Below are 26,632 nucleotides of genomic sequence, written 5' to 3'. Positions count from 1 at the left end.
TGTTTGTGCTCAAGTTTTGCTGTGCAGCAATGGGTTTGTCTCCCCAGGCAGCAGTCAGGAGGTGCTGCAGCGGTTGGTGTTTGGGGTGAGACACTGCTGTGGGGTCGTGCTCAGTCCCCTTATCCTCTGCACATTGTGTTGGAGTTCTTTATCCCAAACTGGAAAATTCCTTGGTCAGATTGTCTCTAGACGATGTTTACCTTGCATTACATGTTGATCAGCAGGAAATTAATTGGGGATTTGATGCCCAGGAATGAATCAGAACAGAAAAAAGAGTAACGCCAAGACCCCAGAGGTCTCTGTTAGGCTGTCTGCATGGCATGGGGCAGTTACGGTGTGTGCTGGGACATGCTGAGGTAACGTCTTTCAGTGGTCAGATGTGCCAAGATGCTCCTCCAATATAAGGCATACTCTTGCTCCAAGACCCATCCATATTTCCTTTGACACAAGCTAATTTTGGAAGGGCTGAGGAGTCTGAGATGTAGTAGGGTCTGTGACTTCGCTGTAGGACTCAGATTCAGCTGAGTTTCATTTCTTCCATGTTTTTCTTTGGTTAACTTATTTCTTCCTTCCTAATGCATGGGATAGCTGGAAAGTATTTCTCTCTGAGTGCTGAGAGAGTTGATGAACATCAGCACAGCGGAGCAGGCTTAGCTGAAAGAGAGGAGGAAAAAAGTAGACAAGGGGGATGTGCAGACATTTGCTCTCAGAACAGCCAGTGGGACAGGAGGTGACATGGGGCAGGGAAGGTGATGCACATCGAGCCTGGGAGGTGAGCAGTGCGTTCCTACTCTCGGGGAGGCTTCTTCCCCTCCTGCAGTCACCCACAATTGTCCGTCAGTAACTCCTGTCCAAGGGGATGCTTTCCTTAGAACCTGACATCAGGCGCTACTTCCATCTTGTGGGAGCTGGTTGGCATTTCCTTGAAAGCCAGAATAAGTCTGCGTGTACTTGGCATGGTTTGCTAATTCAGACTCAGAAGTTTTACAGGCTTCAGCACCAAATTTTGGTACTTTGTGTCATTCCTAAACCATTCCTTGTGCTATTTGCTTGAAACAGTTCTTCAGGCTTTCTGCTGGATCACCACACTGTGTGAATCCTGTCTTGATCGCTATGAAACTACAGTTGCTTAAGTTTCTTTCTTCTTTCTTGAATACAAACAGATTTGGCCTACCAACTATAGCTTAGCTTCATTGCTTAAAATCTAATTATTGACATCAAACATAGCACAGTTCAAATCAAAGACACCTTGAAATGTGCCCGAGGGTTGGTGCAGTGAAACCTATTCTCTTGATACCACCTTATGGATTGAAAAAGTTTCCTTTTTTTCCTTATACTTGCTTTTGAATTTTAATGCAAGGGCCATAAAATTCAAAGATGAGAAGATTCTGCAAGGCTGTGGCTTGCAGTGGGAATATATAGTACTTCTGTGTTCAGGGAGGTTTGGCAATGTTTTTAATTGTATCCTCTCCCGTAATCTGTAAAGTGAGCCCAAAGACCTTCCCCTGGAGGGGACCCAAGACCTGATGAGCTCCTTTAATGATAAGGTAAATCTGATGATATGCAGCCAGAGGGTTAGTAGCGACTGCGGCTACCCTTGGTAACGCTGACATCCAGAGCTGGCACGGCAAGGTAGTGGCCATGGCAGAGGGGCAGGAGCCGAGGAGCAGGAGAAGTGCGTTGTGATGGAGTCATGCAGGAGCCACAGGGCAGCACGTAGAGCCTGGGGGAACTCCTCTTGGAAGTGAAGGCTGGCACAGACTACAGGCTGGTTTTGGGGCCAATGCAATAATAAATTTAAAGAAAAAGTAAGCTTTTTTTGGTTTAAAAAAAAAAAAAAAAAGCGGGGGGGGGAAAGTCCTCTGAAAGGAGGAATGTCTTGTTAAAATGTGTGATCGGCATAACTACAGCTCCAGTTTATTGTTACTCTGGGCAAATAACATGGGAGAGAGCATCTGGGAGTATAAATTGTTATAGCCCATTGAAATCAATGGAACTATGAAAATTTATACAACCAATCGTCTGTCTTACATCTGTAACAATTTCAGGCAGTTTCATTGTGTTGCAAATGCTTTAAAGCAGCAGTAGCTTGTATTAAATGCATTCAAGCTTATTGCTTGTCATTTGTCGTATTTTAGAGGATCTGCCAGCAATACCTGTGGTTCCAGCTCTCCTTGGGCTCACGTTCAAAGCAGGGTCAGGCAGCAGGGCTTCAGTGACACTGAGCTGCGTTGATGTTTGCTTGTTCTCATGTTTTCCACTGTGGTGCTTCTGGAGTTTAGGGTGGTGTTGGTAAATGGTTGGGTCTTCAACAGAGAAGGCTTTCGCCATTGTAATCGCCAGATCTCTTTGTGTTCTTTATCTTGATGGTAATCAACAGTCTGTCTGATAATGTGTTCACTTTCAATCTTTTGGGATGAATCATTTGATATGCTCATTTTTTATTCACTTTTTTTGTTCCCTGGCAGGCTCCGTACCCCTCAGGACAGAATGCAGCTCCAACCACGTTGGTGTACCCTCAAGCCCCTCAAACAATGAACACCCAGCCTCAGACCCGCTCGCCGGTAAGGGAGCCCATGTTTGCATCATCTTACATTCTTTCCTCCTCTTTTGCGTGTTTCTCTGTGTGTATGTGTGTGTCTATAACACTTGGCCAGTTCTCTGGAAAGTCTGTTTTACTGAACTGGAAGCACCTTCCAAATGGCAAATCTTGATTGAATTTTTAAATGTTATCATGGTAGGAGGATTGTCATTTTAAAGTGGCTTATCAGAAAAGAAGCAACAGAGGGATTCTCATCTATGTTCAAATAACGTGATTTATTTTTAGAATAGTTGCTTTCAGGTTCACTTCACGTTAGAATTTAGATTTGTTACCAGAATCTTTCTCTTTGCTTTTTTTTTTTTTTTCTTTTTTCTTTTTTCTTTTTTCTTAAAGGAAGTATTTGGTAAAGTGGTGGAACAAAGATCAGTAAATGAAAGCAACTCTGCAGCAGCACTCAGTCTCCAGTGGCCTGTGGGCTTCACTTCCGAGTCAGTGCCACTGGATCAGTTCTAACCACTTGCTGTCTAGCACAGTGTAGGTGCTCACACATTTAAAGTAGAGCTTCTGTGCACCCAGATCTTTTTGTAGTAAGCCCTTTTTCATCCAAGTTGAGCTTTGGTTGTCCTCCATGATCTTTTTTGTGTGTATTGTAATACTGCTCTGCTACCATAGGCCTTTGGTCCCCAAACCAGGCTCTTGTTGGGAAACCTCTGCTCGTAGCGCAGTTCCACATGATTCTAGGAGACGCTCCTATGGCATTGCGTGCTTAGCCCTGCTTCTGCAGGCAGGGTAGCATGCCGTCATAATGTCTGAAGCCTCAGTTAGCCAAGGGAGCAGCAGTCCCTGCGTCTCTTGTGAATCCACATCTGCGTCGTAACACTTCAAGTTACGTATAAAACCACTGCACCATTCCCAGCACTCTTCTCTTTTTAGAGTAAGATGAATGCTGCCGAAGCATGGCAACTGAAAGCCTCTGAGACAGAAGTCTTCTTTTTGTCCACTTAACAGGGCAAGCTTCCCCTATGGGCAGCTGCACTGATGTGCTTGCCCCACTTCTGGAGATTTCACCTCCAGGGGATTTGCAGGAGGGTTAGTTCCGAGGCCTGTTGACCTCAGTGCTGATGAGCAAGCCAATTAATGCCAGTTTTGATGATGTTTCTGTGATGTGGACAGCTGTGAGTTTGTAACCGGATCCCACCGCTTCTTTAGTCCCCTGTTCTAATCAGTAATGTGGGATACTGACGGTAAAAATCTTTTCTCAGTAAGTATATTCAGCTTCTGTATCTTTTATTGTTGAAAAGCAAAAATAAATTTATATGGTTAGAACTGGAGCAAAACCTGACTGAAGAGCTGCATCTCTAAACCAGTTTTTTTGACAGCCCAGCAGAACAGTGCCAATACATTGCACAGACAACTGGAAGAGGAGGAAGGTTTTGGAACAGAGTCCGGTTTACAGGTCCCTGGCTGGAAGAGGCTGGATAAAATACTGCATTGTAAGCAATATAACAAACTGTACTCCTTCTTGCAGGCAATTGTGCCGATGGCACTATTTTATTTCTTTATTTCTTTATTTTTTTACCACATCTTTTTGTTGGCTGATCTACAGAAATGCACTGATTTGCTTCTTTGCTAAAAGCATGAGCAACCATGGCAGTTTCTGCCAGATTAAGTGGCAACAGAACGTCCAAAGTTGGCTGGCAGTCGGGAGGATCTGACCTGGTAGGACATAGACCAGGATGACTTCGGGTTTTCCACTCAACAGATTGTTTTCAGGAGATTTGGCTGAAAATGAGTCAAATTGTAGGGATTTAGCCCTGTTATTGAGGAGATATCAAGGAAGGATTTGTCTGCAGTTGTCAGCCATTTTTCTGCGGTCACGAACTACTTTTTTATTGTTTTTAAACTCTCCTGTATGCAGTTTTTGCCATCTGCTCTGCTAGTGACCATTTTCACCCCCATTACTAAAAGGCACACACATAACATTTCATTCCATCTCCCCACCCCAAAACAAATGCAAGACGATTTGCTCCTGAGCTACTCTTGCATTTTGTTCTGGGCTCGATTTACCTCTTTTATTTTTAATTTTTTAAATTTATTTTTAACCTTCTTTTTTTTTGGTGGCAAGGGAAGGGTGAAGAGGGGCTGAGGAAGGCAACAGGATGCCTTTGCCATGCGTAAGCTTCGTAGCGTGGTCCCATCCATCACGCCGCTGGTACAGCTGGGTGTAGGGGCTGTGGCACTAACGAGGTGGCACTTGTAGAACAGCCAGAGCTTGCTCTGTGCAGTTTCTGCACCAAAGGGCTATTGGCAATTGCACAGTTCGGGCTTTTCTGTTCCTCCCTGGAGAGCTGCCTTTGAAATCCAGCTGGCTCCATGGGTTGTCCCCGTTAGCTTCCTAGTGCTGCTCCGATACCAGGAATGTCGAAGTGCATTCCCAGCAGTGGGCGAGGAAACAGAATTGTTCAGCCTACTCCAAATTCCCCGTTAGGTGATTTTAACACCAACCCCCCAGCTGTAGGAGGCTTGCCAAAAACCACGGTAGACAAGGGAGTTGACCCAGAAGTGGTGGTTTTCTGCTAGGCATGCGTGTGCCAGACCAGTGCCAGCAGGTAGAGACCGTGCCCTGTCTCCAGCTGTGCACGGAGCAGTGAGCAGGACCATAAGGAGTGTGGGTGGCAGAAATGTTGGACCCAGTCTTCATAAAGTTTTCCTTTTATCTACTACCTTCATCTGACAGAAGAACAAAGTGTCTATTTTAATCCGAGCCAGCAGTGACTACAGTTTGTTCTGTTGCTTACAGCTACTAATAGGAATAAATTGTCAACCTGATTATTTTTTTTTAAAAAAAAAAGGAAAAGAAAAATTAAAAGAGAAAAAATCAATAGCCAATGGTGACCAGTACAAAATAGATTAGGGTATTTTTCACTAACTTTGAGGTTTTGTTTTTATTTTTTCTTGTAACACATTACTTTTTTGTCCACAACGGAGTATACTTCAGCTTCTTACGATGTAAGCTTCCAGCTCTTGTTTTAAACACAGGGAGAGTTAATCTTTTCTGCAGAACAGTGATAAGAGAGGTTCTTTGGCCTTCAAACTAAGCAACACAAAGTTATTGTACCCCATGATTCTTTTTAGTGCTTTATTTTTCCTTGGTGTATAACACGGTGTGTGGCCCCACCAGAAAGGCTTTTGCCAACCCTTCCAGGGTAAGCGTTATTCCTTTTTCTCAAACACATGACATTGAAAGTGTTTTTGAGGCATTCTTCTGGAGAAAAAAAGGACTTGAAGTGCATCCCCCTCCTTAGGCTCCTCCTCCAGGTTACCATTTCTCATCGCAGCAGACTGATCAGCAGAGCCTCTGTCCTCTTCTCACTAGGAGGTTTGGGAGAAGGCCAGGAGTCTTTGAGTGCTTCTCTCCTGTGGTTGGTACTAAATTGGAAATTTTAGGTCTTTAGTCTTATGAGTTGATAATCCTTTGCATTTTCTCTTAAATGGAAGGCCGAGGGAAAGTTTTCAAGGGTGTCTGCTAGGGGTGGGGAAACTGCTTGTTGAATCAGTGCAGGTGACTCTCAACTCCTACATTAGTAATAGTCTGTGCGCATATTTTCCTTTTTCTGAAGGTTTTTTTTATGACTTTTCATCCAAATGTCACAATGAGGTGAAGGTAGAAGGAATATAAGAGCACCACTGCTGTTAGTAGGCTACTTGGAAATGTTGAATATAGGTGATTAAAATGTTTATAAGGGAGAAAATCAACCAGACCGGTGAATATTTATACGTTGCTTCTCATATTTGAAGAGATTAAAATAGCTGGGAAGTAGGGCTGTGAGTAAACCCCACTCTTTCTTCCTGAAAAAAATCTCTTATTAAGAAAATCAATAATTAGTAGACAGTTTTGATCACTCTTCTCATTAGTACTTTTCTACATTAGAATTTACGGTAGCCCTCAGGCAGAAAGTAAAGCGTACTGAGTCCCAGCACGTATATGCATGAGCAGAGGTGGGCTGGCATCGCGCGCTGCGGCGCGTGCCCTACGGTCCCAAGCAGTCCCTGGCAGCAGCAGGTAGAGGCACGTCGTGTGCTGCTGTGGCGTGTGGGAAGTCACAGCAGGATCTAGTTTTGCTTGCTCCATTTAATTATTGGAGCTATTACCGATAGGTTTATCTGCTCTCATCTTGGAGCTCTGCTGAGTACACTGAGAATTAAGAGTTTAAATACCTAACTTGGCTTCTGAATGAGGATACCTTGTCATCTTTTTTTCTATTTTCCATTTCTTGCATTCATTTTTATTTCTATTTTAACAATCAGTTACTTATTGGAAAATGCTTTTAATGTTTACCGAGCATGTTAAATTCTGAATACTTTCCTCCATATGTAAACCAGGTGGGTGGGAGGTGATTTAGTGGCCTGAGCTCAGGGCTGGGAACCAGGACCTCCTGTTCTCCAGGCAAGCCCTGCCCTGCTGCATCGGGCTCCCAGGGGCATCACGGGTTAACCTGTCACCTTTGGTTTCAGAGGAGGGTGACAAATCTGACTCCTTAAGGAGAGGGGTTGGAGGATTTTATCGTGATCCTTTGTGGGAAAAAAAAAAAAAGAAAAAAAGACAATGAAACCACATGATGCACGTGTAAAGAACTGCCAGTTTGCCTTGCAGAGAGCCCGCAGCCCCCAGCCTGCAGGCTGTTAGCAGCGCCCACCTGGCTCTTACCTGCTAGGCACCAGCCTCCATTCTCCGCTCCCACCAAATTTTTGGAACGGCTCTGAGTCCAGCTGCTTCAACCATTTACCTCCCCCTTAAACAGTTTAAAATCTTCACCGCTGCTTGTTTTAATTTTTTTTTTTTTCCCAGGCAGGGTAAAGAATGCCTGCATTCATGCCTAGAGCGCCTTTAAAATGAGCGGCAGCTTTGGCTGTATATCCGCCAGCTCTCGAGCAGCACACTTCCCCGTAGCGGTGTTCACTCGTTATATCTCAGTACCTGTCTGTCACTGTCCTGCAGCAAAGCTTTGACTGTTTGTGGTTTTTCTTGTGGGTTTATTTTGCATAGAGTGTGACATTTTGGTTTCGTTGTGGTGTTTCTGACTCTTTGTGCCTTTCCTTTTGTGTTTGTTTCTCCCGCCTTTCCTCAGTTTGCAGCGGGGCCTCGACCTGCCCATCATCAGGTACAGTACCCTGCCCCTTCATTACCATCCTAAACTAATTTGCTGGGGGAGGTGGGTGGTCGGAGGTTGTTCACCCACTAACTCAGAATGAAGGCTCGCTTTGGAAACCAGCCTCGTTAGTAGATACTAGCACCTGCATAACCTCGCTAACAAGCTGCCTGCAACGCAGAGTAACACTTAATTCCTGTTCGGTGTCACTGCACTCATTAACCACCTTACTTACGCTATTTCCGTAGGAAAGGAGAACATGTATAAATTATTTCCAGGTATGTGTGAGATTTGCTTGTCTGTTCAAGTCACAATAAACTTTGCCTAATATTTCCCAAAGCAGCCAGCACATTATGTTGCCTGAGCTGAAGACTTCGACAAGAACTGGGTGCTCAGGTCCATAAGAAAATCCTACTTTTCAAATGGAGAGCAAGGCAAATGATTTTCCAGTTCGTACATTTCTTGTGTGATATGCCTGGTTATCTTTTGTCATTACATTGCTTAATGTTTTCTTCTACTCGCTGTATGAAAGCCAGACGTTAGGAATCTTCATAGTATTCCTGCCACGTGACTTGAACATTGTAAGGAATCACTTAACTCAGAAGAACGAAAATAAGGAATAGCTCTGGCTCATGAAATCCAGGGGTAGCACTTGTTAATAGGGAGGCTGACATACCAAAAGGATTTGCTGTGCGGCAGGATGGATGCACACATCTGTTTTGGCCTATTCATGGTGCCCAAAGCTGTCTTTTCCATCACCTCTGACATTCATCTTTGCCAAGGTCCTTTTTCAGAGTTCATCTGGGGACTAATTTTGCTTCCTCTTGTAGCTTTGCAGGGGGCAGAGCTTGCCTGAGTGTAGATACGCAGAAAAGTGGAGGAGAGGCATGACAGTGGCAGGAAAGGTCTCCCAGATTTGGTTGTTTCCGTGTCGTTCTTCTTTCTCTTCACTTGGAAAGAAAGAGTCTGTTTTCACAAAGTGAATGGGAGGGAAGGTAATCCCGTTAACTCCAGTGATGTTGGGACAGGGGCTGAAGTCCTGGAAGGCTTGTTCCAGGAGAACTGCGTTGTTCTCACATCGTTCCTGTTAGTCTGAGCTGTTTGATGCTGTAGAGGTGTGCGCCTTCGGGAAGGTCCTGCCCCAGGACAGCAGGTAAGTGTGGTGGTGGGCACACACACTGCCGCCACCCCCCAACTTTCCACCTCAGAGAGCAGCATGCAGGCAGGCACCCTTCCAGAGCAGGGCAGAAAAAAAAAAAAAAGGCTTAAAAAGTAGAATGAGGCATTTGTTGTACTTGTTTGCTCACAGGCAAACATCACGTGAGAGAGAAAGAACTGATTTTTGTGCCCGGCAAGGGATTGCATTGACAGGCAGTGGTGGAGGAATGTTTGCAGGATTACTGTGCAGTGTGCAGGATGACAGAATTAGTATCTTGTTTAGATACTTTTGTTCTTGACCTTAACTTGAGGTCTGTGTTTATATTACGTGATACTGAAGATGTGTTGCTGTTCAGAAACTCATTAGTTCTTTCTTAGGTTGTTTCCAAGACAAAGTATGTATTCAGTGTGAACTGTTTAGTAGTCTCATAAAAATTACCAAGTTCACCACAAGCAGAATCTGGAACAAGAGCCTCGAATCTGGAGGCAGCTCATCCTTGCAAGAAATGATTTCAGTGACTGGTGGCCTTACTGGTAGGGCTCTGCCACCCGTCTGTCACGGCTTGGTTTAACAATTTTGGACCCAGTTATGGCCCTCCTAGGGGTTAAAATTTGTGATTTCCCAGTTTGTTTTCCTGAATATAACACTACATACTTAATTGCGTTCCAGTTAGATTTGGACTCCATGAGGTCTGCTTATAATTATCTGAGAGAAGCTGTCACTGTTAGAAAAACACTTCAGGCCTTATCCCAGTGATATATCTGCCATGCACCGGAACAGGACAGGCACAGCAAAACGTGGGCTTCAGATGAGCTTCTTGGTTCTTTGCATCTGAAACTCAATCTGTGCCCATAATTCCAACTGGGGATGGAGAAGGGAGTTTTTGCCACCCACCCCTGCAGAAGGGTCGTGTCTGTTGAAGTGAATTCATCACAGACACAGCACGTAGAGGATTCGTGAGTCTGACGTAAATGATTGTTCACACGAATCAGGCAGCTTTAACATGCTGGAATACCAAAAGGTTGTGTAACGCAAGCAGCAGGCTTCCAGGCTGAGGCTCTGTAACCTAAAAAAATCCAAAGTAAGTACATCGACCATAGTGATCCTGGTATTTGTTTCAGTGACATAATGTGTTCTTCTAGGAAAGCAGCAGCAAGATGAGGTTTGCAACGATTTCCGTGTGATGCTATTAACATAGGCTTCTTATTGATTCTGTGTCTTTCTCAGTCAACTAATGGATTATTCTTTAATGTTATTTCCTGTAATTATTAGATCTCTAAAGTACTCAAATTAGCATGATTTAAGCACCTGAAGTTGACTGGCAACTTCATAAGCAATTTATTTTTGGATGGAAATGCTTGCCCTGACGGTTTCAAGACAGTAGTTGCTGTAAAAGGTGTAATCAAAGTCTGTGTGATAGAAAATATGAAAATGAGATTTAGGATGCTATGAAAATATTAAGATGAAATTTAGGATGCTATGCTAAGTAAATAGTGGTTGAAGTGTAACGAAGATAGTTGTAGTGGTTCTGATTAAAAGTTCAATGTGCATAACTAATCCTTGATTCCAGTAAAGCAGCTATCGCAGAAACCACTGGGAAGTCTCACTTTCTAGGAGAAAGCAAATGGGTGTTACAGCATTTGCAGCAGTATAATTAAATATTATGTCAACCTCTGTTTTTCTTTAAATGCCAGGCTTTATGCACAACCCACAGGTTTAGCTACAAGACTTAGCTACCATCCTGTCTGGGTCTGGCATTCCATTTCCCATTTTGTGCATGGAGCATCCCTGTCTCTTCTTTATTTCTTTTTAAGCAAAGCTGTTGAGTCACTTTGTTGCTTCTGATCCTCATGAAATACAAATGAAAACAGCAGTTTTCTTTTAAGCTGAAGTCCAAAGCGTAAAATAACTTTTAGTTGAAGAAGCGACTTCAGGAGTATGAGAGAGATTTTAAAATGGATGCTCAGAAGAGGCCAGTGTAATTAAAAACAGAAATAAGAACAAATAGAAACTCCAATGTCATTTTTCTCTTTCTGACTTATAATTGTATTTGAGATTAGTTTACTAGCTATGGCAGGCTAATTTAGTTTGAGGTTGCAGTTGTAGTTTATTCCAGTTTTAGCTTGGGGTTACTTGAGTTCTTCTGAGTGTAGCTTATATAACAGCAGGCTGGGTTCGCCCATGCACTGTTGTCAAAAAGCCTCACAATTTGAAGAGGTCAGAAATTTACTCCCTGAGTACATTTGGTTACTCAAGTCTAACCATTTTGTAGCTTCTTGAAATATCTCGTGTTAGAAAGCAGTTGGAAAAGGTTGCCATTATCACTTCTCCGTCTTCATCCACAAATACGGAAAGGAACTACCAGTTTAAATCCCATGGTTGACACAAAAAAGGTGTTTTCTTCCCCTATTTTTTATTTATCATTCAGTAAATAATAAGATTGGGAAAACCTGAGGTAGGGGAAGTGCTTCGTGGCCCAGGGGCTGCTGCTGAGCTGCTGGGAAGCCGAGATGCGCAGCGGGCTTTCTGCTGCAGCTCCTGCTCCTGGCACCTGCTTCTGGCTTGGGGCTGCAGCTCCTTGGCCAAGCTCTGCTGCAGGGAAAAGTGAAGTTGCATCTGATCCTTCAAGCTAACCCGGGCACTGCTCCTTCCGTCTGCAAATAGATGTCACTCCTGCTGCGCTGCCAACACCTCCTCCTCCCTCTCCCAGGCCAGATTTGGGACCGACACGTCTGCACGTGAACAACAGAGCTGTCTCGGGATGCCACAGGCTGGACTGAAGCAGAGCACTTGGCTGTGCCATTTGATTTGATCGCACTGATGACATCTTGTTGAACTTCCCGTTTGCTGTCTTTCTCTCTAACTTTTGGCAGGGCTTTGTGGACCCATCACAGTCGCCAGCCTTGATCTGGTCTAGAAATAAGGAGCCCAGCACCCTGCGCATGCTCTGGGTGAGGGTCTAGGGTTAGCATAGATCTGTCTCCGGTGCTCTTAGCAGAGAACGTTACTGCTCAGTACAGCCTTTAGAGTGCACAGCAAGTGTTTCACAGGCACTTCCCTGGAAGTGATGACTTAAAAATCTGGAGTAAATAGAAACTCAATTAAAATGCAGCGGAGGTTTATCAGGAGGTTGGCACTCTCTTTGATCATTGATTTTTCTAGATGACAAACATGATGCCTCTTACTGGCTGGCCTTCAGCAGCCTTTTGACACAGGGTCATATGGGAAGAAAATTAAGTGGGAGAAGATGCCTAATAAGAGGATATTGGGATGGATATAAGGACTGATGAAAACGTAAGTGGCAGGGCAGTGCTGAGAGGGTAGGCAGGAGGTTAGTAGTTTATTTCCTTAATAATTCTGTTAATTACCCTGGCACAAATAGCAGGTATGTGTCTGCAGCACACTCAATGAGTGGGAAGAAAGAAAATGGGGTTAGCAGAGGGAAGCTGTACAAGGAGGACAAGCATGATAGAAGCAAGGCGTAATACAGCTGTGCAGAGCACAAGCCCTTACACTTCAGTGCCAAGGAGAAGGTTTTGTTAAATCAGGTATTGTCAGATGGGACCACTTGTGCAATGCAATCTTCAGATGAACAAGAAAAGTTATTTCCAGTTGAGATGGGGAGTTATTACTGTTGTGTTAACTACTGGCAAAGCCCTGTCTGGAGCATGTGTGCAATTCTTTTTTTATGTTTATTTTTCCAAAACAATTTTTTGAATCTATTTTGCACTAATTTGACCATCCTGGCTATATAGCAGCACTTAATCTTTGAAGGAAGTAGTCAAGTATTGCAGTTTTCTATCAGAAGCTTTGCTGCGGCCCAGGGTACTTTCATGGCCCTGCGTGGGAACTCTCTATGCTCCATGCTGAATCCTGCACTTTGTGGAAGAAATAGAGGCAAAATCTCTGTTTTTAATCTCCTGGTATTCTCCTGTGGACATCATTGGCTTTACTTGAAAACATTGGCTGTGCAGGCATCCGTTTGACCTTGCAAGATGAATCTTTTAGCAGATCAAGTCAGAGTCAGAGTTGTCAACATTTCTACAAATGACTTTGAACATTGTTAGCTTAGCTTTGGAGGGACAGGATCAGGTATATAGCATAAAAAAAGTCTGACAATGAGATGATGTTTGTTTTGAATCATAAAACCCATGTATAAATCAATGCTCCAACACCTGATTTTCTTGAGAATTGTAATTTTACTTACAGGAACTGGAATAACTACAAGCAATTCAAACTTTGCTGGAGACCCCTCTGCTTGGCTTTCCAAAAGCTTTGAATGGCTTGTTACTTGGAATGATGGATCTGCTTTTCTTCTTGCTGTGTCCTTCCCAGAAGCAATGAGATTGTCTTTGTTTTTTTTTCTTTTCTTTTTTTGGGTCATCTTCTCTGAATATGAGCTGCCTATGCAATGGCTCGGGCAGTACAGAGTGGTTTTGGAGAGGTGGTGGGCTATGTTTGTTTGTTTGTTTGTTTGTTTTAACCCAGAGTTTTCTTGTTGGAAGTTCTCTTTCTGCTGTAGAACAGCTTAGCACTACCCTGGTGTTATTTCTTACTTGATGTAAGAGCAAGCCTGTGTAACACCACCCATGTTGGTGTACAGAGCATGCTTTCGTTCCTTCTGCTGCAGCTGGAAGGAGAGCTGGCTTGCGTTCCATGAAATGGAGTTTCTTCAGCGTGTCACCCCACACATCATGTTTCACGATCTTTTAGGCAGTGGTTCCCAGTGACAGAAGCAAAAAGTTGTCTGTAAACCAGGAGTTTCCATTGCTGTAAGATTTTCCTCAGTCATTTCAGTTTCAGGGGTGTGTTACTCAGCAGGTTCCCTAGGTGCAGCTGTGTAACTTGGCTGGAGGAGGGCAGGCTTCTTGTCTGGCTCGCGCTGCAGGAGGACTCCCATCCCCTGTGGCCAAGGCTTTTCTGTGCCACCCTGACGAAGGAGTTACTGCTGCTGCATGGGCTGCTCTCGGGGCAGTCTGCAGCCCCTCTTCGCTCTGGATAGATACAGAACGGTGGTGGCTATTGAATGTTAGCTTTTTCTTTCCCTGTCACACTTTGAGTCTCTCCTCTAACAGATCAGAAGTGGTCATTATTCAGCAGTTAGTGGTGAACGAAGGAAGGACCTGATTTCATTCACTCCCAAACCTTTGGTACAGTCCCTTTCATGGCAGACTTACTGCTGATTCTGTAGTTTTATAAGTGACTCCGAAAGTAATGAAGAGAAGCAATAATGAGAGAAAATATTTTAGATTTCTTTTCGGTGATTCTGGGTATTGAAGAATTGCAAGCTGTAGTTAATCTCATCGTGAATTCAGCATCTAGCCTTATTCCATGTAACGCTCATGTAGTTGCCCTGCATCTAGGCAGCTACATATTTTTTATTGGCACAGGAATACGGCAGCATGTTGCTCTTCTGGTTTTCTTTCTGCATCCTTACTTGCAGATTTTTACCCCCAAAACAGTTGCCTTCTCCTAATTCAGGTTACATTGTGCAGTGTGCCAGTGACAGTTCTTCATCTGGATTAACAGGGTTGGACGTCAAAGCATTGTGGTCATTGTAATTGTATCTGGACTTCTGCACCAGGGAGTTATCATTGGCTTTTCTGGAGAAAAATTTGGTATGGGAACAACGTAGGTATCGTGGTCTTCAGGAACACCACAACGACCATTTTAATTTCATTGTCACGTCAGGTATAGAGGCATCACAGGTTCCTTCTGCCCTACCTCATTCTTTCCAAATGCCAGGACAAATAAGCCCAGCTCCTTCCTTCATTGTTTAGTGATTGCCCTCCTTCTCTCCTCTCACCGCTCGCGATGTGATTACTCACAGACTATTTTCATTGATGTACTTCATCACTCAGCAGTCTTCAGTGTGATGTATGATGACCTAATTTATTTTTATTTTTTGCTTAGCAATTAAATACATGGCATTTCTTATCCTTCCAGTCTGGGTGCAGAAGTGGAGACCAAATCCATGATTTGAGCTTGAGTTACTGCTTTATCTGCTATCTTTGTGTTACTGAAAGAGACCGGAAAGGAAAAATGTTTAATTTAGTAACAGAGTAAGCATAAAGTCTTTCTGTAGTACCATGTTTTCTACAGTTAATCACAGATTATTTTTTTTAAACTTTTATATTTCCATGTCAAACTTTTCTAGAAGAATTTCTGACCGCTGTCCTGGGATTCTGGTAGAAGAGTCCTTGCACCATTTCAGTCTGTCATGCTGGTTCTGTAAGAGATTAGTCAAAGCAGGGTAGAAAGATGAGTGGAATTGTGTGCAGTTAGGGTGCATGTTATATCCTATTCCTTCCTATTGATCTGTAAGCTGTTCCATTGGCTTTCTTTCTGTTTCCTGCTGCTTTCTTGCTTCGTTATTGAAGGGAGGATTCAGACCTATACAGGTAATTTTAACTCCTGGTTCTGCATGGCATAAGTGTCTCTTTATCACTTGTATCATTATTCCGTTAGTGAATGCATTAATGTCTGATGCACACCTTACCAACTGAGTTTAAAGATTATTGCCAAGACTCTGGTAACTAGAGCAAGGGCTCCAGTGCCACGAGCGCTCCATACCGTGGATGCTGATGCCTTTCCCAGCGCTTACAAGCTGAGACCTGACCACGCACCACTGGGTTGCTTGGTTTCCTGGAGCTGGTCCACTTGCGTGGGGCATCACTTCATGCAAACATGGTAGAGGATTTTGGTGCCACCCTGGAAGAGGTTGCCACCCTTTTGGAAACAGAGCACAAGAGAAGTCACATGTCTCAATTGGTACAAAGAGCAGGCATGAGGCATCTCTTCATAAATCCTGGATTTAGCTGTTCTGAAGTTACACAGAAACAGTTGCCTTGATGTTTTATTTTCCTGGCATATTGATAAAGGTGGTTTTTTGGCAGTCAACCCACCTTATAAAAGCATATTTGACAGAAATAATTTTTCTGACAGTTGCTCTGAAAGCTGGGGTGTATAATTCAGTAGATACAAACTAATAGATAGAAGTGTTCAAAGTTTCACATTTACTCTTACCTTTTACTACCTGGAAAAAATTGAAGGTTATAGCATGAACTTAATTTTTACAGATAGACAGCGATTGTCCTGCAGTTTTCTGAATGTGTGGCAACCCTTTGGAAGTAGTACTGTAACTACAACATATTGTCAGCCTTTGTAATTATTCTGTAATTTTCCTCCAGGAAGTTTGACCGATTCTTTGTTTTCTCTCCTCTCTCCTTCCTATGTCCCTTTCCTGCCCTAGTTTTTTCAGAGGCCTCAGATACAGCCTCCGAGAGCTACCATCCAGAACAGCAGCCCTTCCATCCGTCCTGGTGCACAAACACCGACTGCAGTGTATCAAACCAACCAACACATCATGATGGTTAATCATCTGCCAATGCCGTATCCTATGCCTCAGGGCCCCCAGTACTGTATACCACAGGTAAAAACACGTTTTCCAGACACTTAAGAAACTCAAAAGCAACCTGTGCTTCATCTGGATTTTCTCAAGACCTGCTTCAGCATTGGGAGAGGGAGAGATAAAACTGGTAGTTGCATATTTCAGTTCTGTGCTTCTTTATGAAGTATCTGTTGGTCTGAGCATGGAGGCAGTAAGAATAAATTTTTTAGGCTTGGCATCTTCTCAGAAACAGTGTGAAACTAAGCTCCTGGAAAATGCTATGAATGTATTTAAGTTGACTTAATAGCTCTACAGTTACTCTAAAACCTTGGACCTTATAAAAACATGATACTACTGAAAGCAGGGGGATGACTTGTCATTGTTAAGAAGCTTGATAATCTGATCTTTATTGATTTTTGAGGGCTCAATTACAGTTTCTGTATGTAACAGCATGTCATTGCTCAACTGTTTGTAAACTGATGGTTATTTTTTTCTTCCTAGTATCGTCACAGTGGCCCTCCGTATGTTGGGCCCCCACAGCAGTATCCTGTTCAGCCACCAGGGCCAGGCCCCTTTTATCCAGGACCAGGTCCTGGAGAATTTCCCAATGCCTATGGTAAGTTCTGGTTAGAGATTTCCTGTAAGTATTTCCTGGGTGTGGTTTTCTCTTGTCAAGTTGAAGATCTATAATACCAAACTGGATTAGCATTTGTTTGAACTTCAAATAGCTGCGTGATTTGGTTGTGTCACAGCCCTTATTATTCACTCCTGAAAAATTCACAGTAACGGAGTTCCGTTTATATAAATGCTCAAGGAAAGGCTGTAACTTGTAGAGCTACCCATAATCACATGTGAGTAAGAATAGTGGCTATTTATTATTCCCTGCTAAATCATTATTATTTATTAAGGTATTGTGAATACAACTGGCAGCCCTGGTTTCCACTGGTTTCTCTCAGTATGTGCACAGCAACAGAGCATTTAAAATTTCTTGTTCCTGTGTTCCCTGTTTGGCATTTAGAAAGGGAAAAGAACAAACCATCTGGCTTAATTCACTGGTCTCATGCTGCAAAGAACAAGTTAGTCCAGTAAAAGAGTTTATAACCCATATGCAGGCTGATGTTTGCCCTTTCAGGACACGGTTCCTAGTTTCACCTCTTCTCAAGCAAAGAGCTCTACTGACAGTGGTTGCCCACAATAGCTGTGTGCTGTGGTTGTTTGTTACGCTATATTCAATATATTTGACTCCCTTCCTCAGGTAATCAGGTTCAAAGCCACCACTAAAAATCGTGGGGTGATCTGTCCAGCATTGAGCATCCCTTCCATCTGCATCTTGCTGGTGGTCCTTGCCTCCTGCGGGACCTCACAACTGCCTCTCATTTGGGTTCCATTGAGTAGACCCCATGTGTCAGTGGGAGACTCTCCTTAGGTGTCCTGTGACACCTCTTCTCTTGGCAGACGTCTTTTATGTAGAAGTAATTAAGCCCTTAGTTACTTCCCTTGTGCTGCTGTGTATGATGCATATCATACTTGCATCACAGTCCCCTATAAGGTTTTCTGTGGGATCCATCGTTCAGTTGTTGTTTAAAATAAATCAGCTCCTGTAAGCTCTGTTTCAATGAGCTGTAGAAACTGGTATCTTGCAGTAATGTGCATTTTTTTCTTTTTTAATTTGTCTTGCCTTGCTCATGTATGGGAACATTTGAAAAATCCACAGGATGATTCTAGTAATCACCCCTATGTACTTTTTTCTTTCTTTCTTTTTTTTTTTTTTTAAAGGATTTTCGCTTCTCAATATCAAACTTGAGATATTTTGTTCAGTCTGACTGCTAGCCGCCCACACAAATTCTGTAATCTGTTGGGGTCGACATGTTATCAACTTTCCATGCAGCTTTAGCTGTTGGTATTTCTGAGCATTAGAAGTGAATGATTACGTTCCAGGCTGAACAATGATGACCATGTGCAGTTGGCAGAATTGCATGTTTGCTCTTCACAAATTCAGTTTTATTTTAAAGGGGAGAAGAGCTCCAGTTGCCTCCCTACTTAACATTTTGAAAGGTCATGAGTCTTTTTATTTTTTATTTTTTTGAATTTGGAGTATATAGAGCTAGTGGGACTACTTCGAAAGATATTCATGAAGTCTTCAAAGACTTCAGTTTCTGAACGAATGGAGAGACAGCAATTATGAGGCAGTTAGTTCCTGTTTGCTTACCTGGAGAAATAAAGAGAAGAAATATTGCAATGGCTCTTTAAATCTGATCCACTAAATGAGGAAATATGTAGGCATATTTGTCATTTGAAGTTTTTCTTCCATTTCAGGTCTGCTTTCTTACTTTCTGCTCACTTAGTGCAGTTTGTCTTCACTTCTGTAATTTGGAAAAGGTTCCCTTCTGGTTCCTTTCTACTCTTGGAACTGCCTGGTTTCTTGCACAGCAGCTTGTAATCTGTTAGCCCCAGTTTGCTTTCAGGTTGCTGTGTCTGCAGAGCATCAGTGGGCAAAGCTGGAGGCTGGGTTTGATGTCTGGATTGCAGCCCTGCCTCACACAGAGTGTTTTCCAGGCAGGGAGGGTTTAGCCAAGGAAGAGAGGGTGATTGCAGGTTTGCTTGCACTCATCCACCTTTTCCTCCTGTTGCTCCCTTGCTATTTATATAGGGCTGAAAATATTCTGTCTCTCACCAGGTGTCTAAGCGTGGTGCTGCTCACAGCACTGGGAGACAACTAAATGCAGAGTACTGGCGTGGATGGTGCTGCTGGCAGCGGCCTTTCCCTTAAACCTCAGAACTTTGCAGCAAGTGTGTAGTGTAGCATGGTATGGAGTGGCTGCTGGGCATCAAACTCACTGCAGCATGACAGGCTGTAAAGGAAGTGATAAGGAAAAATACTGCAGAAGACTAAACGTACTAAGATGAAAAGTACTTATTTTTCCTAAACTGTATCTCAGTTTTGTAATTTATTGTTCCCTCATATCAGTGAGCTTCTGTGATACATTGGGAAGACCTTGAAATGATGAATGAAATGATTGTGTGAAATGAACACTGACCTGAAAAGGATCAATATGTGGGGCAGAGAGCAAAGAAAGTTGCACTGAAAAATGCTCTTGACTTGTTGCCACAGAAGCTGTGTTCCTTCCCAGAAGTTACTCTTCCTTTTTGGGGTTTGATTTTTCAAAGTACTTTTCATAAACAGAGTTCTTCCTTGAGTTACACTGTTGGTCTCTCTTTCACGTGGATCGTGTTACAGCTGTCTTACTAGATCTGGTTTCTAGGAAACTAGAAATGAGGAAAATTAACATACTGCAGGGCTCCCAGCCTTGCTCGTGTCCTCTCATGTTACCCAAACTCGTGTTGTACACCTGGCCAGCTTGGCCAAAGCATTACTTGGAAGAGTTTGAGGCTGCACAGCTCTTTTTCAGGAGAGAACGGGGATGCTGACAGAGGTTTTGCACCCCGAGGCCAAGGCAGATCTGAAGTCACACTGCTTGCCACAAAGTTCAAAATGAAAAGATTATCGAGTCATTTAGACTACCTTGATTGCAGTGTCTGGGAGTGAAGTAATGCGGCGGGCTGAGCTTTTAGCAGTGCAGTGTTAGTGCCTTCTAATGCTTTCTGCTTTCAACTACCTGCCTGCTATTTCAGGGGAGACAAGTCCTTGTTCTGGGCAGGGAGTGAGGAAGCCTGCTCTGAGCTTTTGCTTTCTAGCTGACAGCTTGAGGAGTGCCTCCTTTGAAGATGCAAGTCAGATTGTGCTGGGCTGGGTTCGTTCACTTTCTTGGATTTCACCATTTGCTTGAGATAGTAGTAACCTCTTTTGGTTATAATGTTCCCAAAGACATCAGCACAATACAGATTTTAATTCCTATTTAAAGGTTAGTTCAGCTGAAGAATAAATCAGATTACTTGAGAGGCAAATGAAAGCAGGCAGTCCATCTAGCATCCATGCTTAGGAAACAAACAAACAAAAAAAAGCACTCCGTTTGCCTATATCAAGTAGTACGTAGACAAGAGACAGCTCTGCTATGCTGCTTCTATTTATGTCTGGCACATCTTGAAAGAACTCAGTCATTTTGAGCCTGTCTTTCTCCATAAAGAAAAGAAAATGAAACTGTTGGATATTATGAATGTAATCAACAATGCAGTGTAATTTTGCAATAATAAAGATGGTCATGCTTTTTTGTGTTGCAGCATGAGAAGAACATTGCCTTTAATTACATTTTCTCACTGTGCTTTAAAATAAGTTGCCGTTGACCTTGCAAATTCTTTGTAACTGTTTTACTGAATTTCTCTACAAAGGGGGAAAAAAAAACCTTACCTTTTTGTCAGTCTAAGAAGTCCAAGGATGGACAACTTCTCTTTTCATGTCTTTGTGATTTCAACAGCCTCTCAGAAACTGATGCATGTGATGAGGAAAAAATGAAGTATTGACTTAATCTCTTGTCTTGCTGGAGCAGCAGATCTGTTTAAGCTGTGGAAGTGAGGAAGAGCAAGAAACAGACTGGTTTCTAGTTGGATGCTAAAAGTTCTGCTTTTTCAAAAGAAGGGAGGGAGGAGTAGGTGGACGGTTTTATTCTCATGCTTGCTTTTCTTTCATTAGCAGACTAACTGTATTTCTCTTGTTTCTGTGTTGTTCTTTCCCAGGAACACCTTTCTACCCAAGTCAGCCAGTTTATCAGTCAGCACCCATCATAGTGCCTACACAGCAGCAGCAGCCTCCACCAGCAAAAAGAGAGAAAAAAACGGTAAGGGATCTTCACTGAATGATAAGTCCTCTCTGAGAATTGTCCTGGTTGTAATTAATGAAAATTTTAGCTTAAAAGTGGGATTTATCTTCACAGAGAGGCTCTTACCTTTCAATCCTAAGTTTTATTAAACATTGCACAATGCTGCAATGATGTCTTACTTTCAATTTTCTATGGGAACTTGTTGCTCTGTGTTTTGTAATGTCTCAGCCAGTCAGAAATGAAAATACTTTTGCTGGTTTTGTAACAAACACAAATGAAAGCAGCAGCATCTCCTTAAGCCAGAGGATCCTCATCTGCTTGTGCTGCTGTTCTACGAAAGAGCCAAGTGGGAAAGAGCAAACTCAGATCAGTTTGCGAGACTGTTGGGAATAGGTTCAAATTGACAAAACAGAAAATGTTCAATATTGTACCTTGGAAAATGTAGAAAAGAAGCACTAGCAAGCTGGGGACGGATTTACAGAGCTTGAAGGAACCTGAACGTGATGCTATGAAAGTGGGCAGAGATTTGGAGACCACATCTCCTCTCTTCCTAGTTCACTGGTCAGAATTTATGAGACAGAGACTAATGTAATGAAAACCTGTTTGTAGGTGAATGGTGGTAGGGAATAGTAAAGACATAGTGGGTGAATGTAATGTTTAAAAAGAAAAAAAAAAAAAGGGGGAGGACTTAAACTTATGAATGAATAGTTGATTCTGAATGAGTGAAAGGGAATTAATTTATTAATTTTACGTCAGTGTTTGTGTGTGTGTTGCAGTGGATTGAAAACATCTAAAGAACTGTTTCCTGGCCGGAAAAAAAAAAAAAAAAAAAGTGGGGAGAGCTTGTACATCTTTCAAAAAACAGAATACTTGTATCTTGATTTTTGAAGATGAGCTGAGATGATGCTTGATCTGGAAAGCTGGAAAAGCTGAACAATGCGTTCGCTGGGCTTTCAAGAAAAGCCTTTTTTGTAGCTGCTGTCATCAAAGGGTGATGCAACTCTTTTGCTACCTCTTCACTGTCCTCTTCAGTCCTGAGGAGTCTCTTTTCAGCATCCAAAGCATGACATGGCCAGATCATTGATACTATTTGAAGTACAGAGATGTTCAGAAACACTCAGCTTGGTTAAGATAGTTTAATGCCCAGAAAGCTAAATTCTTTGAAGCAGAAAAGCAAAGGCTTTTAAAAATGTTTTTGTCTGGATGTACTTTTTTGGTTTGCTAATGTTACAACTGAAAAAATAAGAGAGAGATTAAAGAAAAATGAAGCATGTAGACATACACAAATCTACATGCACTGTTAGCTGAGTACTACAAAGTTTCAGCGAGGGAAAACATGTTTTAATGACATTGACAAGAGGAAAAGAAGGTAGGAAATCCATCCTGCCAGCTCTTAAGTCCTCATTGCTGTGATCACCTAGATGTTTTAGTGGAAGAACACAAGTCTCTTTTTAATCTATCAAAAGTAAGAGATGACCACATCTTGTCAATACGCTAAGTACCGTGTGTGTGCTCATTTGTCTTCCCAACCCAAAGAGTTGAGAATACATTGCACAGTACTGAAGCTGATAAATCACAAAGCCCTCCTGCAGCTAGCAACTTTGTCAGTTGCCAATGGAATAAAACCACCACAGTTCCCAGTGACAGTCCTGCTCTAAGAAGGATTATACCTCCAGGTTTGCCTGTGGTTAGTGTATTCTGCTTGGTACAACAGGGACTTCTGCCTGCATTTTATAGAGTGCTCAACCAAGAGGTTCTGAGGTTAACAGACGAATGATAGCGCTGTCTTGAAGTTTATGGAAATCTGCCATTTTTATACTGAAGATGACTTTCACTAAAACTCTGTTCCAAATAAATTAACCCATACAGGTTGACCAGTTCCCATGCTCAGTGACATAGGGGTTCAAGTGTTTGTTGAGGGTTCAAATGAGCATGTTCTCAAGTGTTTTATTCTCGATGATATTTTTCCTTCCATTTTTGGCACTATGAAGATGCTCAGATAATAAACTTGTTTCCTAAATGTTGATGTGCTTCATAGGACTTCAGTTTGTTCTTGCACTTTCCTTTCTTTGGCTCGTTAGTTCTGTTTGTTTTCTGTTTTACTGGTGTTATTTTTCTCAGCATGGAAGGTGAACACAAAAGAACTGATTTGCTTTCTCTCTACACCAGCAGCTGGGTTGGCAAGGTCAATGAATTTCGTATCAGGGCAGTATGTTTTTGTTTTGTTCATTTTTATCCCGCACTTTCCACTAACTGGCAAGCTTACTTTTATAGCTAGACCGTCCACTAAATTTAACAAGTTTCACTAAACTTATTTTCTAGAAGTAGAGACCACATTCTGAATTAAAGGGTCACGTACTGCAAGGCACGTATTTAAAATTGTTCCACAGTTGCTTTAGATCTGAGAGAATTTGAAGAGGTGTACATTTTTAGAACTGACTGGTACAGTTGATGAGCATTTTGATTAAATTAGGTTTTAAGATTAAGGGATGACATACCTTGCATTTCAAGTTGCTGGAACAAACCACATTGCAGTGTTCCTGCAGAGCATCAGCTCAGTCCAGGGCATCTCATACTGAGCGTAATGGAAATATGTTCTGTCCATGCTTCCCCTCCATAAGCCCCACGGACAACGTGTAATGGGAGGACTTGTCTGAAATATTTCTATATTCAATTCCATAGATCCGGATCCGGGATCCAAACCAAGGGGGCAAAGATATAACAGAAGAAATAATGTCCGGAGGGGGCAGCAGGAACCCAACGCCCCCCATCATGAGACCCACTTCCACACCTACTCCACCTCAGGTAACAAAGTGGCCATGTAGCCCTCTCCCAGTGATGTCTGCTTTGCTTTGCTGTTTGTTAGAGCCAATTCCTGAGTCTTCCATCCGCACCACCAACTGCCTCACTCACCTGGATGGTCTTTTCTTTAGTTGTCCATGTTCTTCAATGATTTTTTTGTAAGTTTGATCATTTTTTATCATCCTGTAGCTTGTAAAATGTAGAACTGCGATGCTGCTACAAGTTCCCCTCCCCTGCTTTTGTATCAGCAGTAGTTTTTAAAGCTGGTGAAGGCTTTCTGAAAGAGTCAGTATGTCTGTGAGAGATGTGGTGTTTCCATTAGTGTCTTGTGCACCTGAGGAACATCCATATCATGCATGTGATTGATTATATATCTTAAATGGCATTGCTGTCCATACTAATGTCTTTCTGCTTTAGTAGTCTTGTTTTAGAGTAACCAGAATTATTGTAGCTGAGGACATTTATCAGAGAACTTCCTGATATGGGCTCTGTGTATTCAGCCTTAAAAAGGGAAAGATAAAGGGAAAATAAAAGGCATTCTTCTAACATAAGAAAAAGCATAAATATCCCAAACTGATATTTTCCATAGTTCATAACTCTCTTCAAAAATTCTTGTCACACACCTTTGGGTTTCTGACCCTTTCTAAGCCTCTGTATCCTGCTTCACCTGAGAAGTCCACATGTGATGTCTAACAATTAAACTGAGTGGAAATCTGGGTCTGTTCTAGTCCTTTTTGACTCAGGGCCAAAAGAGCACTCAGATCTGCGGGCAAGCAGTCCTGACATGAACATAAGTCCATCTCAATGTTAACTGCTGGGTCTGAAAGTGGTTGCGTTATTTATCAGGAAGTGATTTCTCTCCTTTGATCAACTCTTCCACACCTGCAGCAGGAGGAGATGATGTCTTCCTTGGTCTCCCCATGGCGTTGGAGATGGAGAGGAGACACATGGCAGCTGCTGCCCTCTTCGCAGCAGCCAGCTTGGTGTAGCTGCCGCTTTTGTATGTAATCTCCCAAAAGAAGGGTTCTTCCAAGGGGAGATGGTGCTAAGCCACGAGCTGCTCAGCTTAAATGTTTGTGAACAGCTGGAGAAAAAGAAGCTGAACTCTACAGTTTGGCACAGGCCTTGGAAGTTGACAATGTTTTATTGGAGGTTATTGTCTGCTGCCCAGGGGCCTGATATAAAGACCATAAATATCAAGAAAGTTCTGCATGTGATGGGTGGGCTTTGGGTCAGAGCCTGGCTGAGGCACAGTTTCCTCTTTGTCCAAGCTCTTCCCTGTTTAATGTCAGAAACAAGTTTTTGCTATTTTTTTTTTTTTTTTTTTGTGCAACAATTGTTCCTGAGATCTGAGATGAAATCTTACCCCCCACATGCACATCCTGTGTCAGGATAGCTTTTCTGCTGACTGTCCTGTGCTGAGGAAAATGCATGGGCTTGTCCTGAGACACCCATTGCATGAGGATGTAAGCCTGAGGTTACAGCTGAGCCAGTGGGGATGAGGAATGGGGGATCACTGAGATGAAATAAGAGCCTGGTCTGCAGAACTCCCCTCTGAGACAAATGGAATAGCTACGGCTTTTGGCCATTTCCCCAGTTCAATCAAATCCTTTTATCATATGAAGGCATCACCATTAGCTTTGGGTCACCTGCTTTCTCTTCCTGGTCTCCATCAGGGGCAAGCAGTAGCAAGGCACCGTGCTCGAGCAATTCCCAGCTGGCTGTTTGTGCAACAAGGTCTGCAGGGCTCAACTGGAATAAGCCTTCTTCTGTCAGAGAGTGGTCTGATGATTTGTTGACTCCAGCTGGAAATGGAGAGAGCAGAGGGCTGGTTATGTATAGAGTTGATTATAGTTCTTTCCAAGCATTTTCCATGAGAGGAGATCCCAGTGATAAAAAATGTTTGAATGGTGGTGAGACCTTCTTCCCATTACTTCATGCTAAATGATTTACCCCATTAGAAGTGTGGAAGGGTTGAAAACAGACAAGGTTTCAATTTGTGTTTATGTGTGGTGCAGCTAATGCAGACACTTATTGGATCACTTTGGCGTTCAGAAAGCTATTTTAAGATACTATAATTAAGTCAAACAGGACAAAATAAATGCTTTTCTAGAGGAGGTTAATAAGCATGAATTTTTTATCAGCTGTAATTTGTATGCAGAGCACACCAGTGATGTCCAATCATCTGCTCTAAGTAAGGTATGCAAATATTTCATTGTTTCATATCCAGACTTTGTTTTGATTAGGTACTTGGAACCACTTTTGTTAATCACAGAAGAGCTTCAAAATAGAGCTCACCAGTAAAAGTTCATTAGTGCAGCATAACTGAAAATTTAAGCTCACTTAAGCCAGGAAATTCAAAGTTATTGTCCCAACAGTGTCTATAATTCATTTCTCTTAAGCACGTCTAGTATCTTGGATGCAATTAGATGGTGCTTAGTGCATGCCTTAATACGTATGTTCAGTGGCTGAATTCCAGTAGCTATGGATAACTTTGAACTGTCTAAAATCAGGAAACTTTAAATATTCAGCCATGACTTTGCTCAAAACTTTTTAGGGCTTTTTGTATTCCCTTTCCTCAGCTGCTAAAAGCTGTGAACAATCAATGTGAGATTCATATGAAAAAGAAATACTTGCATGTTGAAATACTCAGAATTTGCGACAGCTCCTGGAAGAGGTGCACGGGAAGTGTTGCTGCTGCCCTGTTCCCCCACGCCTTCCAACCAAACTGTGCATGAGGCGGTTTTGGATGAGATTGCATCTGGAGAACATTCAAAATGCAAACCCAGAGTTTCAGGGCTTGAATAAGTGTCATCTAATCGAAGCAGCTCCCTGCATGATGATGTTTATGGTTGTTTTTATTATTCTTATTCT

At 42.6% G+C, this 26,632-nt stretch overlaps 1 protein-coding gene across 14 annotated transcripts in view; it reads left to right on the top strand.

Annotated features, from left to right (window-relative positions):
* The window catches only part of EIF4G3 (eukaryotic translation initiation factor 4 gamma 3), a 153,109-nt gene that overhangs the window by 69,384 nt on the left and 57,093 nt on the right, over positions 1 to 26,632 (top strand). For 5 of the 14 annotated variants that reach the window (XM_082776882.1, XM_082776878.1, XM_082776877.1 and 2 more), the window contains 6 exons: positions 2,469 to 2,564; positions 7,672 to 7,704; positions 16,104 to 16,283; positions 16,743 to 16,857; positions 20,874 to 20,974; positions 23,639 to 23,761. In XM_082776882.1, the coding sequence (XP_082633008.1) occupies positions 2,469 to 2,564; positions 7,672 to 7,704; positions 16,104 to 16,283; positions 16,743 to 16,857; positions 20,874 to 20,974; positions 23,639 to 23,761 (648 nt within the window). Of the gene's footprint in view, positions 1 to 2,468; positions 2,565 to 3,959; positions 4,036 to 7,671; positions 7,705 to 16,103; positions 16,284 to 16,742; positions 16,858 to 20,873; positions 20,975 to 23,638; positions 23,762 to 26,632 lie in introns of those variants that run through there. The other 9 variants (XM_082776883.1, XM_082776880.1, XM_082776879.1 and 6 more) reach the window with 3 other exon arrangements.

The sequence above is a fragment of the Aythya marila genome (assembly GCF_965140915.1).
Source record: "Aythya marila genome assembly, chromosome: 21".
Taxonomy (NCBI): domain Eukaryota; kingdom Metazoa; phylum Chordata; class Aves; order Anseriformes; family Anatidae; genus Aythya; species Aythya marila.
Note: the sequence above shows the minus strand (reverse complement) of the source record. Positions and strands in the feature narration are given on the sequence as shown.